At 44.4% G+C, this 20,410-nt stretch overlaps 1 protein-coding gene across 2 annotated transcripts in view; it reads right to left on the reverse strand.

The window, feature by feature from the left end:
* Positions 1-20,410, reverse strand: part of LOC137643924 (pre-piRNA 3'-exonuclease trimmer-like) — a 227,484-nt gene that overhangs the window by 146,993 nt on the left and 60,081 nt on the right. For both annotated transcript variants that reach the window (XM_068376689.1, XM_068376688.1), the window contains exon 6: positions 4,454-4,615. In XM_068376689.1, the coding sequence (XP_068232790.1) occupies positions 4,454-4,615 (162 nt within the window). The remainder of the gene's footprint in view (positions 1-4,453; positions 4,616-20,410) is intronic.

Consider the following 20,410-nt stretch of genomic DNA (forward strand, 5'->3'; position numbering starts at 1 on the left):
TCTCTTAACGAATCTGGTAATTAGTAATTTTGTGAATGACTGAAGTCATTATATGTTGTTGCTTGTTTGACCCTAATAAGTAGCGATAACTTGCATGACTGATGTTATGGTGGCGTTATGTTTGGAAGTCAGTAGGGGAGAACTGGGGATAGTTGAAGAACACAGCTACACCTCACTTTACAGAATGCTTTCTATGTGATTTGAACACATACACCAACATAAAAATACAATAAAATAGCCCTTCCATAATCAGGAATAACGACAAGAATTGCAAGTGTTTCAGTTGGAGGTGGGGTGAGATGTGAGGAACCCTAACTCTCTAAGCTGGGGGGGGGGGGGGGGGGTATAGGGTAGGTTTGAGTAATGTCTCAGGTAGGAAATGTCACTATGAGAGCAATATGATTCTAAATAGTAACATAAAACAGACAAAAATAGCTCTTACACAATCAGAAATGAATGCTACAATCCAAAAGACTTAATTGGTTTTGTGAAGAAAGGAGGAGAGGCTAATATCAGGGAGGGGAGGAGCTATTTTAGAGAAATTTCCCAAGTGTGATATACAACCATGTGCTGTACTCTTTTGTAGAATATACAAGTGATTTTAACTTCCAAATAGTTTATATTGACAAATGGTTTATCTGGGACGTCAGCATTTGTAGTGCCTGAATGTTTTGATGTCAAGCGATGTCATCGTAGTGGAGGAGTTAATGAGTTCAAGTGAAGAAGCCCTCAAAGTGGTCGACTTAAGAGAGACCTGGGCTCTTGAAAGACACCACTTGGTGGATAAGTCATGACTCGCCTCTCTCTACTTCTCAACAATGCCATTGACATCCTTCTGTGAGATCACAGCAGTCTAAAGTAATGGTGCATTCCTAAGGTGAGTGTTGCTTCCTGTCTTGCCTGCCTGGTGAAGTAGGAGACCACTACATCCCTTCCCTTAAGGATCAATTTGCCCCCTGGCTTTCCAACTGGTGTGCCAGGAAAGTCGCTGCCTTCGTGTCAGAGAAGATGTGGTTAGTGTATTTCCCCTAAGGATGAAGAAGCACTATTTGCCTTGGTCTCTGAGAGGTAGGAGGGAATGCATGGCCTTAAACAGCTCAAGAGCATGTTTGATGAGTGCCGGCCCTTGGAGGAGGAAGGGCTCCAATGAGAATCAATCTGATGTGATGAAGACTCTTGATGCTATGAAGTACACTGAGAGCGGTATCACGGTGTTACCAGTTCCTTATCCCTGTCAAGATGGCGTGTAGGAAGATCTTGATGTGAGGCACCATCTCTTCTCACTAAAGGGTCATTGGAGAGAGACCAGTCCCACCCCAAGGATAACCCACATGACTCAGACCTGTCTCGCCACGTTGGAATAAGCTGATGGCTAACAGAATCTAGGAATGACGAAAGAAGCTGGTATGATGTCGTCGACAGGAAAGAACAGGTGACCAAGGGTTGGAATCTCTAAATCAACTGGTTTCCAGGTCTCTTGAAGTCAACACACACTGCATCCTGTTACTAGGCTGCTGGTGTCCAAACATGAGGATTCTTACAGGGCGGTGTCTTGAGGCATGGTGTCCTCACATGAGAAGACCAAACACTTGGCAAATGGTCAAGCGGTGACTGATCACTCAGTGACGTAGTATAAGGAGACCAAACGCGTGAAGACTGGAAGCATGAAGACCTGGTAGATGAGATAGCGGGAGGAAACTTTGTGTGAAGATCAAAAACATGGAGATCTGCTACCCCTTTTACCCCCAGGCATTTTCTTTCTCAAGCACATTTTGCAATATATTTTTTTTCAAATTGCTCTAACAGCCTTAATTTTTGTCATAGAGAGGTCAGGTTGATCTCATTCTTTTGGAAAATGCTTGAAGTTTCTCATAAAGTTATTAAAAATTTGCAAACAATGTAAATAGCCGTTTGTTGCATGGACGTACCGGTATGTCCATGGGGGTGAAAGGTCTACTTGCTGATCGAATATGTGAAGATCATGTGCGTGGAGGTCATATGTGTGCGATGATCATTAGTGAGGTGATCATGAGTACGGTAGTTGTGAATGTGGTAATCATGAGCATGGAGCTCATCCCAATGGTGATCGTGCACATGGTGATCAAGTGCGTAGTGTTGGGGCATGTGGTGATCGTACTCGTGGAGCTTGTGTGCATAGAGGGAGGTCTCATGGAGAACGTTCTCCTGGGGAATGTGGATAATGAGAAGAACCCCTACCTTCCTTCTTTTCACGCATACACAAAGGAGGCCTTGTTGCTCAGGAAAGCAAGAAGAATGATTGGAAGTCTCTTCTCCTCTTGCAGATCTCTTTGGGCAGCTTTTTTCTTCAGTGTCACCAAAACATCTCATGCTATGTCTCTTATGAGATCTAGCACTGGTAGCAGGAATTAGAGCTCTGGTGCCTCATGCCACAACACCTTCCCAGGAAGGGTCAGGTTTTAGTACAGTACTGTTCCTCACATGGAATCATATAGAGGATTCAGTCGAAGCTCCATGAGACTGCCCCTTCAGTAGTCCTATACTTGGGTGACTATTTCCTTCTCTCTGGGTAGTGAATGCGTCACATCCAAAGGTTCTGCACCATGTGAGGAAGGTGCAGGAACAAGAGGTGATAGGGAAAGGCAAACATGCATGTGATCATTTTCCTCTTAACATGTTTCAGTGACATTAAGACTTTCTGGGATGGTGGCGATCTCTCTGCACCAAGTGAAAAGGGCACTCCTCTGCTGCAGCAGGCAAGGGCTCATTGAAGGGCACCACATCACATCACTCATATGCAGATGGTACAGCCAAAGAGAAGAGCGTAGCAAGGGAAGACTTCTGGGTTCTAGCAACAGCTAACACTCTAGAAGCTTCTCAGCTAATGAGACACCATCAGTACCTAGGAAAGGCCATAACTTAGCAAGGTTCAGGTTCATGCAAAAGTCGTTAGTCAGCACAGCAATGAGAGTACATTGAGAGGCAGGTAGGGGGTTATTACCTTCACTAGGGAAAGGTAATAATCCTATCTCTATTCACCTTACAAATTTCTCCGGAGGACCCAGCCTGTGATGAACTCAAAGGAGACACGGCAGGCTAAAGAGTTTCTTAGGCATTAGCTTGGGCGCTGTCAAGTCAGATGACGATAAATCGCTCATAGTTGCCTTCTTTCTATTCATAAGAACTCCACACCACTAAATAGAAAGCCACTTATTACACTAGTCACAGAGGGATGTCTACAATGAGTCATGTCCCCTGTAAAGACCAGAGTTGATGGGGATCCACTTCTGGCTTAGACATGTAACAGTCACACTTACATCCAGTACAACACTACATGTCTGCTCCTGGAGTAACCATCAAGAACAAGCAGCGCAAGCACTCTGGAAAAAGAAAACAAAGAAAGCATTAATCAGCCCAAAAAGAGTTATGGGAGGTATATCACTACAGCACAGCGGCCAAAGTCAAAGTGGGGGTTTCTTCCCCATCACCCGACAGGCTATTATGTTTACCTTGAAAGTCAAAGTGGGGGTTTCTTCCCCATCACCCGACAGGCTATTATGTTTACCTTGATAAAGGTTTAAATCCCCGTTCCAGCTCATAATAAAGTACAATGGTTTATATTCATGTATGAACAAATAAGCGTTCTAGCAGTTCAATTCAAAATGTCACCTGTGGTGATTTTGGGACCCAAAGAATGACATGAATCAGAAACTAACTGTTCATCTTTCAAGCACAAAGAGGAGACAAAACTGTTTCCCCCTTGAATTGGGATAATTACTTTATCAAGGGAGATATTCTACAGGAAATGAAAAAGTGTTAAATATCCAATGTCCTGAACCATGCCCTAAAGTAATGGAAAAGCAGTTTTGTTTAAGTAATGATGGCAGTAAACCCAAAGGAATCAATGGAATAACAAATTACTAGACAAACTTAAATTATCTAGAGAAAAATCATAGGATTCTAATTGAAGGCATAGAAAGATGAAGCAATGTAAAAGAAATGAGTTTGAGGAGAAGAAAGCATGAAGCACCTAGTACCCTGTGACTATCAAGAATAATATACAGCTCAAAAACAAAGAAATCTGTTTTTTTGAAGCGATTATTATTGCTCCTATTCTTACTATGCTCTTATACAATTGCTCCTCTGCATCTGTCATGTTTGTCATAAATAAATATATACAGTTGTGAAGTTCATTAAATTCTGATCGCCAACGTAGGTTTTAAGCTGGCAATTAAACAATTAAGTACATTTTAAGCTCCCCAAATTAAAAGTGAATTATGACGCAGATATCTACACTTATGCCAATGGTATAATTATCTGTTTCTCGTAACTTATCATCAACTCTTCATCAATCCTTTTCCTCTCTTTTCTTATTTTACACATATTGTTAGTCTACCCTGTGAAGGGATTGAACCAGATGCATTTTTCATTTTGAATAATGATGTTCATTAATAATAATCATAATTTTACATACCTCACCATCATAATCCTCTGACAAGAGATCATCAAACCTGAGGTGTATCATTGCTCTAAGAAAAAACCTATCAGAATGATTATCTTTTAGATTCAGTGTCATTGTACTTCCCTCCTCAGCAGATGCTGCCCAAGATCCAACTTCACTTAGATGATCACGAGCCTGTTGAATAAACAAATACATAGAAAATAGGCTCATGCTGTACAAAAATTCACCTAAATAACAATACATACTGAAATTATGCTTATTCCCTTTCCACTAGATAATTCACCTCACAGCTATCTTGAAATTTTATTCAACTACCATGAAAACTTTCCAATGACTTTCAAGTTTATGACTTTTCAAGTTCATTTGGTTTTACTTCGAAAATGCATGTCCATGACTAATTCTGTGATGGTAAAAATCTATATGAAACTTAATCTACTATTTAATTTCTTTATTTCTTTACAACAAACACATTCATTATAATTAGCCCACATTTATGAACAATGATCCTAAGATGATAATTTGCTGGTTGGCAGCCCTGTACAGGCCTGGTGCCTCATGGATACTTAGGTTCCTACCAAGCAGGCGACTCATTTTTCCTGTGCCGAACTTATTAGTATCAATGTTCCCATTTTCCTAAACATTCTAAATTATCCTTTTACTAAAACCAACCAGGTAATACTCTATGTACTTCAGTCAATCATGCTAAAATTCTTGTTAACCTTAATTAGTGCTATAAAAGTACTTTTGGTGATTTATACAATACAGTTTTTCATTACCAGCTAAGGGGAGAGTTTTCTCCATCTTCCTTGATGGTTCTTGGCAAAAGATAAGTAATTACTATTTTTGGTTGATTTGGAGGACTCTGCCTTTAAACATCTAGAAATGACACTATTTAGCCTTGGGCATTTTCCCTGTTAGTTTCTCAGTTTTTTCTAACATTACATGAGTAAAAAAAATCATATTTTTCAGATTTTAGATTTTTTCTCTTTTACTTTTAACTTTGCCTCATTTGTATCTCGGTGTTAATATGCTTGATACGAACAATGTTCATTAAACACAGGGGGCTCCTTAATTTTTCTGTGTGTCATACTTCTACATTATGCAACAAAAGTATTGTTTCTATGAAACTCCTCAAATGTTTACAGTTTCTCTTTCAAAGGTGTTCAAATGTCAACACCTACCCTAGAACAAATATTTTGTCTTTTCTTTCCTTCCAAAATGTCTACCCCCCTAGATTAGTACTGAATTAATCTGGAGGTTGATGGCAACTATTTGGTCACAGATACATCATAGTTCCTTTGTCTTTTCAGTTCTCTACCGTTTATGAGTGTCAAACATATTCAGTATTTGCTTCTTGGAGTCCAGAGTAGATTTATTTTTGTGAATTTAGGTGTATTTAATTTTTCAATCGGGGATGGTCATTGCTGGATTTATAATGAATGCAAGTGGGAGGGGTTCAACACCCTTTGTGAAAACATCCTGGCGACCGGACTGTATTGTTGAGGAATGTTTCTCACTAACAGTTCCTCTTCTTAAAGTGGATCAAACAGTATTGTTGGAAAACAAACTTGTTCAAAGGAGAGAGATCATTGACTGGTCTCCTGCCCCCAGTTTACTTTTCTCCAGGAAGAGTCAATTGTAAAGTCCAAAGAAACTTTTGGATACCATTAAGAGCCTTTTTCTTCTGGATGCAAAGTCCATACTCCCACAATGAGTGTTTTGCTTCACAATAACATTCAACAGCCAGTATTCAGTTCCTGAAAGAAAAAGATAATGAAAAGTTTGTATAAGGACGCACTAGGATGTCCATACTCAATGTGGCCTAAAACATAAGTGAAGAGACTTTGACAGGTAACAGTTTGGGGCTCCTTACCATTGCTCGCACCTGATGCTAAACAGCTCATTAAATTATTAATCAGCCGTCCACCTTTCATGCTAAAAACATACACCCAACATAAAGGGAACAATGCAATTTCAGCATATCCAGGGCTTTAAGAGGTGGTCTGGGCATTGGGCGGTTATTAGACACTACCTGAAACAAAATACTTGCAGTGCAACAAGCATGTTTGGCTTATTCATGACCTATATGATGGAAAATTTGATAGAAGAGCTACATCATCTAGGCCCTTCAATATAAGTATAATAACAGGCATATAGTTATTTTCCAGAGTAGAGGCAAATGTCAGACTTCCTTAAGTTTCTTCTTAACTATACAGTCCTTGGTCTAACTAAGTTGTTTGGTTAATTGTACATGGTTGTCCTTGATGGTAAAAAAATTTAATCAGTTATTGCTCTAGTATTAGTCCTTGAAGACCATACAGCCCATTAACTTAAAAAATGTGGTTGTGGTGAACAAAAAACCTATTTTGTTGAATGTGCCGAGTGATCTCAAAGAACCTTCATCTCCCCAGTCTTGTGTAAAGAAGGGGGCATTTGCTCCTCACTCTTGAGTATGGAAGATGATGACTCGGCACAAGTTAGTGTGAAATTAGAATTGTCTCGACTAGTAGCGATAGTTCTAGGTGATGACGTATTGTCGATACCCAAATGATTTCCCCATTAGAGGTGTTGTGTTGAGTTCAATAGCACCGGAACTCAAACATATCTCTTAAACAGGATACATGCTTTCATTGTTGGAATACTGGCCACAGAGTAGGGGAGACAATATTTCTTTGGTATTTTATGTTGCACTGGATTCCCTGTTCTAGCCTTTTGTGGGAAACTCCTTGGAGACCAAACAGCACCTCCCTAAAATAGGTTATCCCTTTATCATACCCACTTTTCTACAAGAGAAAGCAAATAATTAAAGCAGCCAAAATAACGGATTTTGAGCAAAGTGAAAAATCTATTTTTGGGTGAGAGTGCCATGTGGTCCTGATGGAGGGTTCCTTATGGTAGCTTTCTAAGGGATATTTGCTACAGTGATACTCCCAGAGAATTAAACCGAAGGTCTATAGGATTCTAACTCCTGGCACGAGTATCAGGTAAAGGATATTGCATAAAATCAGGGGACGTATATTAGATACAACACATAGCAATCTTCACCCCGAATATATTTATCTCTTTGATGTAAGGGGGAAGAGTGGCAAAAGAAGGGGGTGCCGTTCTAGGTACCCGGCGGACCTCCATCCCTACTACTACCGCGACGCCATTCCTTTTCTTGTCGTTAAGCAGAAATGGCCGCAGATAAAATAATTTTGGGAGGGGTCAGCCAAAGGGTGGGTCCATCAGGATGACATGGCACTCTCACCCAAAAATAGATTTTTCACTTTGCTCAAAATCTGTTTTTTGAGCTCGGGCCATGTCGTCCTGATAGAAGTATACTAGAGAATTAACTTGAAATTACTATAGCTGTGGGTTTGTGTATGTATCTTCTACCTTGAATAGATTTCCTTATCTGGTCTACTAGACCTGTATGTGAAATTCCAGGTAACTGTCATTTCCACTAAGCCTGGAGTTGGTTTAGTGCTTCCTGCCCCATGCAGGGAAAGTGTCGACATCAACAATAAGGATTCAGGGTTTACATTTCCGTAGGAACAAAAGGGAAAACTTTAGAGCTTACCTTTTACTTACTATGGAAATCTAGATTTCAAGTTCTATGCCCTTATAGGGATTAAATATAACTCTAGCATGTTTTATTTGTCTGTAACTGAGGTAGCAGTAATAAGACGAAAATATGTTTTTGTATTTTTATTTTGCAACTAAATTATCAAATGTAGTTACAATAGAGTATGAATCTGATTCAGCATTAAAACACATCAGGGTCCTGTAGAAAAAATATATAATTTCATTATCGCCATCGGAATAATGCCACTCAATGGAGATGTGAAACCAAATCTGTCTGACTTGTTCAGATTTTTGGAAATGCATAAACTGTGACACAAACGTTCACTCGGCATTGGTGTTATTGGTCAGATATGCACCTATATGGAACAGTATGTTAATCATCGTTATGATTTGCACTAGAGGGTAAGTATACCCATGCACCTGATGCACTGTAAAGTCTCAAAACAGTCCACTGTTCATCGCAGCACTAGACGACGGGTTTAATGACACTACCCGCCACCACCACAAAATGTTTTATTTTATGTACTTGCTTCGCATAGTGTTTGTAGAAGACCCTGGATGATCTCCACCCAGTGTATGAGCGGAGTCTTCCAAAGTCCATATGTTGAAAAAAGTTTAACAAAGAAGCAACTTTCCTCAGATCATGACCTGCAGGTGTACTTTTAGGATCAGCTCTGCGAATAAAGTAGGTGAGCTTCGCTCTCAGTTGTCTTAGGGATAGGTTTGATCCTGAGGTTTTGCCTCTGAAGAGCTGTCCTCCCTTGAAGTCTGAAGTTCTTCGAAGATAGACCTTAAGACACTCTACTGGGAACAGAGAGGGATCTTCCTTCAGTGGGCAGATTCTCCAAGGACCCCACCTCTTAGTGGGTAGCTCATTCTTGGAAAGAAAGGCAGGATCAGGAGAGAAGTTCAGTTCTCCTGTGTCTAGGAACTGAACATGGCCTTCGTTTCTGGATAAGGCCACTATTTCACTAACTCTAACCCCTGAGGCTATTACAAACAGAAATTGACTTTCTGTATTAAATCCTTTAGAGTGCAATCCTCATTGTTTAGGTTCGAAGCATAGTGCAAGACTTTGTCCAAGGACCACGTGATGGGCTTTGGTGGGTTGCTGGCTTGAGTCTAACGCATGCTTTTAGGGTCTTATTAAAGATTTCACTGGAGATGTCCACTTCAAAGGTGTATAGAAGTGGTCTAGCCAGGGCCGACTTACACGAAGTAATATACCTTGTTCGTGTAGATATATGAAGAATGCGAGAGAGAAATTTATCGATATTTCCGTCGGTTTCCTTGTTTTCACAAAGGAAACCCATTTCTTCCATGACAATTCATATTGTTTCCTAGTCAAGTTTGAATTATACTCTTCGATGAAGTGAACTTTATCCTTCGAGATACCAAACTATTTGTTCAACGGTAGGGCGAGAAAATTATGAGATATAGGTTGTTGGTTCTCAAGGATGAAGCGTAGACAGTCGACTTCTGGACCAGTTGAGATAATACTGTATCCGGTAGAGGAAACAGCTCTAGTTTCAGCTCTAGAACTAGAGAGAACCAATTGCTTTTGGGCCACTTGGGGGACACTACTGCTGCTGTCCCTCTGAAGGATCTTAGCTTGTCGAGGACTCTTAGCAGGAGATTGGTTGGTGGAAACGGGTGAATGCAATTCCACTTGTTCCAGTCGAGGGACATGGTATCCATCGCCTCTGCTTGAGGGTCCATATAAGGGGCTACGTAACAAAGTAGTTTCTTATTGTCGCTCGTTGCGAAGAGGTCGATCTGCAATTCCGGTAGTTTTTATGAGATAAAGGAGAATGAGTCTGCCTCTAGGAACCATTCTGTCTCTATGGGCTTTCGCCTGGATAGAGCATTCGCCGTCACATTGCGGAACCCTTGTAGGTGAACTGCTGACAGGTGCCATCCCTTCTTCCTTGCCAGGTAGAAGATGGCTAATATCACATGGTTGATGTGAGGTGATCTCGAGCCTTGTCGATTTAGACATTTTACTATCACTTCGTTGTCCAGGACCAATCTGATGTGGATTGCTCTGCGAGGGGATAGTTTCTTCAACGTCAGGAAAACTGCTAAAGCTTCCAAAATGTTGATATGAAAGGTTTTGAACTGATGCGACCAATTCCCTTGCACTTTTCTCTCGTGAGAGTGGCCTCCCCAACCTTCCAAGGAGGCGTCCGTGTGTATCACCACAGATGGTTGTGGTGGTTGCAGGGGAATTGTCTGTGCTAGGCTCTTGGCTGTTGACCATGGCCTTAACTGTGTGCGCAACTGGGTCGGGGTCAACCTTAGTTGATCTCTTCGAGCGTTTGATGCGTATCTTCTCCAGACTCCTGACACATCTTTTAGATGTGCTTTTAGCACCGGGTCTGTCACTACTGCGAACTGGAGAGAGCCCAATACTCTTTCCTGTTGGCATCTTGAAAACCTCTTGTGACGGATTTGTCTCCTGACAGATCCCGCTATCTCTCTCCTTTTCTTGGATGGAATGGAGAGGTGGTGCGACTTTAAGTCCCATTGGATTCCTAGCCATTGGAACTTCTGAGCTGGAGAAAGGCGAGACTTCTTGCGATTGATCTTGAAGCCCAGGTGTTCCAAGAACTGGATCACCTTGTTGGCTGCCTGCAGACAAGTAGTCTTGGATGTTGCCTATACAAGCCAATCGTCTAGATATGCTACCACTTGAACTCCTTCGGAGCGTAGCTGCTGGATGATTGTGTCTGCTAGCTTCATGAATATCCTTGGGGCTGTGTTCAGTCCGAAGAGCATTGCTCTGAAGACAAAGTTCTTCTTCTGTAGCTTGAATCCTAGGTAGGAGAAAGGGCGACTCACTGGAAGATGCCAGTAAGCATCTGCCAGGTCTATTGAGACTGTGTACGCCCCTTTTGGTAGAAGGGTTCCTATGTGTTGCAAAGTAAGCATCCGGAACTTGTTCTCGATGAACTTGTTGAGTGGAGACAAGTCTAGAATGACTCTGAGTTTGTCTGAGTCTTTCTTGGGAACACAAAAACAGCCTTCCATGGAATTTGATGGACTTCGCTTTCCTTATTACCTTCTTGTTCAAGAGTTCTGAGGTATATTCTTCTAACAAGGGGGTAGAGTGTTGAAAGAATTCTGGAAAACGGGGTGGAGTTCTGTTCCATTTCCACCCGAGTCCATTTGAAATTAGGCTGTGGGCCCAGGGATCGAAGGTCCAGCGATCCCGAAAGTGATACAGTCTGCCTCCTACCTGAAGCCCCTCATTGCTTGGGGGGTCCTGCGGATTTGTTTCCGCGACCACGTCCCCCTTGGCCCCGAGAGGAGTTACCTCCGGAAGAACTTCTATTTAGGCCTTTTCCTTTCTGTATAGGGCGAAAGGAAGTCGACTGCCTCTCAAAGTTAGGGTTGAACACTGGCAACTGGGCTACCAGTTGTTGAGGGACCATCTGGAAGGTAGTCTGAGGCATCGTGGTCATAGTTACGGCAGGAAGTTATGCAGATCTGCGTGGTCTCCTTGCCTTTTTATTCTTAGGCTGGGGACCTTCATCCAAGGAAGATTTCCTCTTTGAGCTCATGTCCCACTTTTGGAGAAGGTTCCTGTTCTCCATGGCTGCTCTGGCTATGATCTCTTGGACCACTTCCTGTGGGAAAAGGTCCTTAGCCCAGATGCTCGAGGAAATCAGCTTCCTGGGTTCGTGTCTTATGGTCGCTGAGGCCAAAACAAACTCTCTGCAGGCTCTCCTTGCTCTGAGGAAAGCATATAAGTCTTTCACAAGGGTCTACATGTGAGACTTAGCCAGGAAGATGAACATTTCTGGGGCATTATGTAGACCTGCACTCATTTCCAGGCAGTTCTGATGAAAAAGGGAGGCCGCAAGGCTCTCCTTCGTCTCCTGTTCCTTCCTCAAAAGATGGTCTGGCAGCTTCGGAAGGTTCTCATTGAACTGCTGGCCTGTTATCTCTGGATCCAACTTAGAGACGGAGAAGGTTAGGTGGACATCCTTCCACTTCTCCTCGCAGGTAGGCAGTGCTAGAGAGAATGGTTTGCATTCCTCTAGGGTTGGGCAGGGTTTGCCCTCATCGACTGCTTTGACGGCAAAGTCTAGTGCTTTCTCAGAAAAGAGGAAAGAGATGGAGGAAGGAGCAAGAAAGGTGGGGTGTCTCTGGCTCAGTGCTGAGACATTGGAGTTGGTGTACCCGGCTCCTTTCAAGGTTTTCAGGAGGATGGCTTGTGCCTAGTCATGCTCGAAGACAATGACCTCTTTGGGTACCATTTCTTCATGGGCTGCATGTTCATCCCTAAGTCTCACGTAACAGTCTGGGTAAGCTGAAAAGTTAGGCCAGAACTCAAGGTCTTCAATTAGTTTGGCCCCAACTTCTCCATGACGAATAGTTTCCCATTCATCATGGGCATATGCTCCGCATACCTCCAGGGGTTTGTTTCGGAGAAGTGAGGGAGATCCAACACTCTACGGGGCTTCTTAGTGGAGTCCTTGGTAGGTCCAGGGTGGTCTGACCTCTCCTGCAACAGTATTTGCTGCTGCTTGATTGATTGTTTCATCGTCTCTTGATCTTTTTGGAACAATTCCATCATCCACTGAATCGACGTGAGGATCGCTTCGCTCTTGTCGACCTATGCAACTGGTTGTGGAGTTGGGGTTGAAGAAGTTGATGGCATAGGTTGGTATGCCATCACGGCGAACTTGTGCATGTTCCACGTCTTCTTCAGGGCCTCCTTGCAGTAGGTCCTGCTCAGTGTCAGTGGACACTTCTGACATCCTTTCTTGGTGGATGTCCATGCCTTCCAGTGCCTTATTTATGTCTGCGTCGATCTTCAGTTGTATGCGGGGAGGCTGGACCTGTTCCTGGTACACTACCGCGTTTGGTAGAGCCTTGGGAAACAGTAGGCACCCTAGGGAGTCGTTGGGTAAATAAGGTCCCGGAGAGTTTTTCTGGAACCCCATTACCCATTTGCGAAGGGTCTCCCTCGCTGTATCCCTGGTCTCTATGTTGACTAGGGGGCTTCTCCGAAGCCGTTGGCCAGCAGGGTCGAGCAAGTGGGGCAACCTTCAGGTCCCAATACTTGAGAACCCCCGACACGATACAGCAGGGGGCATGAGTCCTGCACTTCGTGTGGCCACAAAAGTCTTTGCCTTTGTGGTTGCAGAACAATGCTGCACACTTCTCCATCGGCTCCTCCTGTAAAGGAAAAAGGGCCAAATGAGTATTAATGTTTCTTTATACCAGTGATATAAAAGCATACATTTTTATCAACAATAGTAATCACTATTGTTTATAATAGCTTAGGATAGTAAGCTTGAAAGATAATAGAAAAGACACATATCTGTGTTTCCTCTCCCAGACCATTGCTGAGACCTCCGTAAGTAATAATATTTGGTTTCCCTGATAGGGAGAATACAAGGTAGAAGAAACTCTAGGAACTAGAGTTAGAGTTAGTAAGTGTCTATACTAACATTATTTACCTGTAGTATATATTAATACTGATCAGTGATTTTTTAGGGTCCTTATGATTGAAAAAACCATCTGTGTGTTGAGGGAGTACTCAGCCTCAACATAATATCGTGGTCCCAACAATTGACTGCGATAGGAAACGCAGAGTATGTTAGAAAACATGTGTACTACTGTATAGTTGTATATTGTAGTTTATCCGGCGGCACCGCCGGTGTTAGGTTAGTACCTGGCGGTACTAACTGATAGAGGGAGAAAAAGCATTAAGGAAGGAAAGTTTCCTATTATTATGGTTAAACATAACAGTTGGAAGTGTAGGAGGACCATCAGGCTGCCTAATGTCTCCTTGCCAGAATGGAAGTTCCAATGGAAGGGGTAAGAATCTGTCGGATTCTGGCTTCCACCCATCCACAAAAGGCCTGTCACTGGCTATGCCGTCAGTGACAAAAATGTGGATGGCAGCCCAAGGGAAGGCTGAGGACCTCCCAAATTATATAGGTTTTCCACCAGCAGCTGTCAGGAGCCGTCTCAATCTTCCCCCCAATAATATTCACTTCCTGTGAAGGAAGGAAGTAAGGGGGAAGGTGGCAGAGACAGCTGAACTAGCTGCTACCCGCAGGGTACCAGCAAGTAACGCAGTCACCCTAGCAAGCCGGGATGACAGTCAAAATACCGGTGAAGGAGGTTTGTGACAGCTATGACGTCACTAAAGGACAGAAGGGGAAGGATAAAGGGTCTCAAAGTTCATTGGAATGAGAGGTGGCGGCAGGTATGGCGCCTACCTTCAACAGTGAACTGAGGAAGCATGGCTTCCTGTAGAGGAAGCATGGTTCCTTTGCTGACGACATCATCGGCGGCAAGACAAGGGCACCCTGAGTTAGTTACTATCTAAATCAAAGCCGGAGGTGGCAAGTACTTTGTTCTACTTGACGGCAATGAAGAAAGATAGTGGTTGCCGCCTGTAGCGGTGGCGGCACTCAGGGAGGGAGGAAGGGTTTAGTCTCTTTTTTCTGAGAGAGAATGAATATCGTAACTTATCTATAGACTCTAGAGAATGTAAATTCTCATCCGAATCGAGAAGGAACGATATGGTGCGGCTAAACGTGGGGAATTACTTCACTAACGTATATATGAGGGAGATTAGCCTAGCTCTGATAGGATCCCCGGCCAAGGTAATTGGTACCGCCGGGGTTCCCGCCGTATACGATGAGTAAAGTCACATAATAGGAAGAGGAATAATATTCATGTGTGCAAAATCACCCCTCGTATAATTTGCCTAAATAGCTAACATTATAGCTTAATACTGGGAATTGTCACCCTATTGACTAAATAAATGCAATTGTAACGGGCGACTGCAGTCCTAAAATGGCTGCCTCCGGTTCTCGGCAACGCTCACCCAAACACACTTAAATTATTGAAATTTAACTGTGAAAAGGGAGACTAAAATTATACACAGGAAAGAATTAATAATCAACTTTCCAAAAGATGAAGATGCTGGAGATTGCAAGATGATTATTCCAAATAACTTTTAACAAAACACCGGGTTAACGGGAGCACAACCCACTTAGATAGCTACAAGAAAAGGAATGGCGTCGTGGTAGTAGTAGAGATGGAGGTCCACTGGGTACCTAGAACGGCATCCCCTTTTTTGCCACTCTTCCCCCTTACATCAAAGAGTTAAATCTATTCGGGGTGAAGATTGCCATGTGTCGTATCTAGTATACGTCCCCTGATTTAATGCGATATCCTTTACTGGATACTCACGCCAGGAGTTAAAATCCTATAGACCTTCGGTTTAATTCTCTGGGAGTATCACTGTAGCAAATATCCCTTAGAAAGCTATCATAAGGAACCTTCCATCAGGACGACATGGCCCGAGCCCAAAACAAAGGATGAAATCAAAAGTTAGTGCAGTGTTGATTTTCAGGTGGAAGGGGCTTACCCTCCACGTGCCAGTAACTACTACTACCTCATTGAAAGTTGAATGACTGTTTCAAGATAAGATGAAATCATATTCCTATTAAAGGACGATGGTTTGTATTTCTATAAGGGTAATAGGTTTCAACTTTTTTGATGATGAAAGTTTTCAGTTATTCCTTATTAATGATTCACTAAATTAAATAGTTGCTGTTCTATGAATTCATTTATTTTCAAGGTCCTAATTTGTATACTGCATTTTGTATATTTCTGACTTTGTACAATTACTTTTTTTCCTTACAAAACTTACTACACTCTTATAAAGACATGGAAGTGAAAAGTGGCATGGAGGGAAGGAAATACTTTTAGAAGTGTGCCTTATTTGAGTTATTATTTCTATAACTAATTTTTAAAATATAAAATTTTTTAGGTTAAAAAATTGAACCAGTGGTAAAAATTGAATATCAAGAAAGGTTGGAAGTGCCATATGACAGGAAGAATGTGAGAAACTAGTAATCTTGAGGAGGTATGGAAATTAGAGAAAGAAAATTTTGTTGGGATTGCAAGTGATGTGTGTGGCAAGAGGATTGTTGGAGGCAGCATGAGAAATAGTAAATGGTGGACTGAAGAAGTGAAGATTAAAGTGGAAGAGAAAAAGAGGGAATTTGAAAAATGGCTGAAGAGTAATAGTGTAGAGAAGTATGAAAGTTATAGAGAGAAAAGTGTGGAAGTAAAAAGTAAGGGGACTGAGGCAAAGAGGGGAGCTGACTGGAGGTAGGGTCAGCAATTGGTTTGTTCATATGAAGAGAAGATGGCAAATTCGTAAATAATTTGTATTTTTCCTAACTATACAAACCTTAGCTATTTAATAGGGGTATTACTTTTGGTGTAGCTGAAATGACGAGCCATTAAATTTTAACGAGGGTTAACTACCCAAACTGCTCGTTAGCGGGAGTAGGGGAGGGTAGCTTGCTACCGGGCCCCCTCACACACCTGTGATTGAGCTCACTTTGCTTGGAGGTAGGACTTCAAGGGGGATAGGGCTGGCGGGTACGTTTGCTTAAAAAGGTAAGGTTTGTATAGTTAGGAAAAATACAAATTATCTACGAATTTGACATTTGTTCCATAACTGGAATACAAAGCACGTTATTTATTAGGGGTGACTCACCCATTAGGTGGGGTGGACGTCCCAGCCAATCTAACTTTGGCTTTGCCAGGGGGCTCCTTATCTGAGTGTGTCAGTACTCTAAAATAAGGAGTCCCTGCACCTCGCTAAAACCTTGCTACGCAAGGTTCGCAGCCTACGCAAGCTGTGTGTTGAGGTATATAGAATTGTGACTGTCCAAGTAAAGTTATTCCGAGTTCTTTAGAAGGAAAAACTGTGTAACTAGGACTTTCCAAATACCACCTCTTCAAGGTATGGGGATGCAGCAGTATTAGTTTTAATACTAGGTACACAAGGGAGCATGGTTTACCTGCAGTGGTTTGAGGTTAGCTGTGCAGAGAACCCAGGATGCTTTCCCCAAGAGAGGGGAGAATTAAAAAAAAAATAAGGGCCAGTCAAATCTTTTCATTCACGTAGACTAAAACCGGGTAACAGTGCCCTCAACCTTCTGCTACTTGTCCAATAAGGAGCTTGAGGTTTTAAACCAGCGGTTGTGTAGCCACCACAGGACCGATAGAGAATGTATCGAGCCTCCTGTAGGTCACGTCTTACAGGCAGTGGGATGTGAATGTGGTCTGACGATTCCACACCCCTGCTTGAAGAACCTGCGTCACTGAGAATTTTCTCTTGAATGTCAGGGACATAGCCACACCCCTAACATCATGAGCTCTCGGGCGACGTGAAGGAGGAGGGTCTGGATTCAATACAAGGTCTTATGACCTAGCGAATCCATGTTGAGATGGTGTTCTTGGTGACCCTCCTCTTGGTCCTTCCTGTGCTGATAATAGTGCAGGCATATGGGGATGGGCTGTGGCTGTTCTCTTAATATACAGCCTCAAACTTCTCACTGGGCATAGTAAGAGATAGTCTGGGTATTCTGTTACAGTACAAAGACTAGAAATCTGGAAGGAGTCGAATCGTGGATCGCTACTCCCGGGTTCTGAGTCTTAGCAATAAACTCAGGGATGAAGCTGAACGTTACCTCTCTCCATCACCTTGAATGGGTGATGTCGTATGAGAGACCATGAAGTTCCCTGACTCGTTTGGCCGAAGATAAAGCTAGCAGGAACACCGTCTTCCAAGTCAGGTGGCGATCGGTTGCCTGCCGTAATGGTTCATAGGGAGGTCTCTTAAGAGGCCTGAGAACTCGAACCACGTTCCATGGGGGAGGTCTCACTTCTGACTGGGGGCAGGTAAGTTCATTACGCCGTATAAGTAAGAAAAGTTCTAGCGATGAAATGTCCATTCCTTGCAGTCAAAAGGCGAGGCTTAAGGCTAAGCGATAGCCTTTTACTGCAGAGACTGACAGGCGCATTTCTTCACGCAAATACATGAGGAACTCCACTATTGCTGGAATAGTGCCATTGAGTGGAGAGATACCCCCTTCCACGACACCAACCACAGAAGACTTTCCACTTTGCCTGGTAGACTGCTGCTGATGACTTATTACACGTATCCTATCCAGACATCCTAGTTGCAACTTGTTGCAAAAATCCTCTCTAAGAGAAGAGATGCTCGATAGTCTCCAGGCGTGAAGTCGTAGCGAAGCTACGGCTTTGTGGAATATGTTGGCATGTGGTTGTTTGAGTAGATTGTGTCGTGGAGGGAGTTCTCTTTGGGGCTCCATTAGGAGCTGCAGAAGGTCTGGAAACCACTCTGCGTGATGCCATAGCGGAGCTATGAGGGTCTTTGAAAGATTGACCGATGTTCTGGTCTTGTTGAGTACCCTCCTTTTCAGACAGAACAGGGGAAAGGCGTTAACGTTGATGTTGTTCCACCATTGTTGGAATGCATCTTGCCAGAGAGCCTTGGGGTCTGGGACTGGGGAACAATACAGCGGGAGCCTGACTGATGCACTATAAGACAGGTCCCCTGAAGGAAAAGGGACTGAAGGTTCCCTACGAGGAGTCACCGTAATAGGTGGGTCCGCCTTGAAAGGCAGTTTAGGGATCCTGAACCCCTCTGCTTGTGCCTGTTTCCCTTCTCCCGCAGGACGCGCTGGAATGCGTTTGCGGGGAGGGGAATGAGGCGATGGTGACCTTGCTGGGTGTAGATCCTGCGCCCGTGAGGCGCGGGCGCGCAGGAGAGTATTGGCGCGCGTGCGCAGGTGAAAGTTGGCGCACAGGTGAGTGGTGGTGCGTGCGCGCAGGAGAGACTTGGCACGCAGGAGAGCATGGATGTCCAGGAGAGCGCCGGCACGCAGGTAAGTACTGGCGCGCAGGTGAGTGCTGGATTGCACTTACTGTTTCACTTACAGAGTGTTGGTGCGCAGGAGAATAATGGCACGCAGGCATTTGTTGACTCGCAGGTGAGTACTGGCACGCGGGAAAGCGCTGGTGCGCAGTAGAGAATTGGCGCGCAGGAGAGCACTGGTGCGCTGGAGATAATTGGCACACAGGAGGTAATTGGCGCGCAGGAGAGCACTGGTGCGCTGGAGATAATTGGCACACAGGAGGTAATTGGCGCCCAAGAGAATGATGACACACAGGAGAGCACTGGCGCGCAGGTGAGTATTGGCACGCAGGAGGGCGCCAGCGCATAGGAGATCGTGGGCGCTGATGCGCAGAAGAATGCTGACACGCAGGAGATCGTAGGCGCGCAGGAGAGCGCAAGCATGCTGTCGTGCGCTGGCGTGTGGGCGATCCTGGGCGTGTGAGCCGGGGTGCGGAGGTGAACATGGGCGCAGGGCGCGCAAGAGAGCGCAAGCATGCTGTCGTGCGCTGGCGTGTGGGCGATCCTGGGCGTGTGAGCCGGGGTGCGGAGGTGAACATGGGCGCAGGGCGCGCAGGAGAACGTTGGCGCACAGGCGCATGATTTTGCTGCCTTCTATGAGGGCGAGCAGGTGAAGAGGCACTCCGAAGCGCTGTAGAGGGATGACGAGCAGTCTGATGAGCTGCTGGTGAGCGCTGATGTCCTGTAGGTTGGCGAGTTGCAGGGCGATGGCGCGCAGTTGCGCACATTGGTAGAGCTACATTAGGCTTTACCAGTGACAGGAACGGTCATGGCAGGGCGGCAGGTCTGAAGGGTGGATGGACAATGTGCCCTTTGTAAGGGCGAGTATCCACCGAAGGGGATCGCGAACGATCAGCAGAGAGGTCCAGGACCGAAGTCACAGGACTAGTTGCAGGAGCAGTGACGATCGATGGATGAAGGTCACATGACTGCAGCGGAGGCTCCTCTGCGGTGAAGGGAGACCTCTAAAGCGAAGTGGAAGGCATGCTTTCTGACGAATGCGCCCTCTGGGGGCCGCTGGATCAGCAAGCTGACCGTGCGCCGCAGTAGTCCTCTGAAGAGGAGTCTCTGTAAGTGAACTCCCTCGAGGGAGAGAAACACTTGCAGGAGAGACAGACGTTGGACTTAGTTTCCCCCTCGAAGGATGTTCAGGAACGGGAGAAACTAAGTCGGCAGCAACCGCTGGAGAGTCTGGAGGGGCAGAGGAGTTGGATGATAACGCATAAGACACCTCTGACACAATAACGTCGACAAGGGTCAGAGGATCTACCTCTGACGGCGACGATGACTGCTTAACAGAAGCACCCATGCGGATGAACTGTATCAAAGCTTCCTTGGAGGGCGGACCCGTACGGCCCAAGGAAGACCAAATCTGTAAAAGAGGGGTTAGTGACAAAGCCTCACCCGGGGGGAGAGGTGGGGCTGTTTCGCTAGGGGAAGCAACATCATCTCGAGAACCGAGGTTGGCCGACATTAACTTAGTCTACGCTATTACTCGACGGTCTCTCGTAAGAGGCCGAACGAGTAGGAGCTTCGGAGGAGGGTCGGGAGATGGAAGAAGAGGCCTTGGGTTTTTCTCCTTTCGAAGGAACCTTCGAAGGATAAATATCCTGCTTGGACTTCTTCTTCCG

This window comes from Palaemon carinicauda, chromosome 7, assembly GCF_036898095.1.
Source record: "Palaemon carinicauda isolate YSFRI2023 chromosome 7, ASM3689809v2, whole genome shotgun sequence".
NCBI classification, from domain to species: Eukaryota; Metazoa; Arthropoda; class Malacostraca; order Decapoda; family Palaemonidae; genus Palaemon; species Palaemon carinicauda.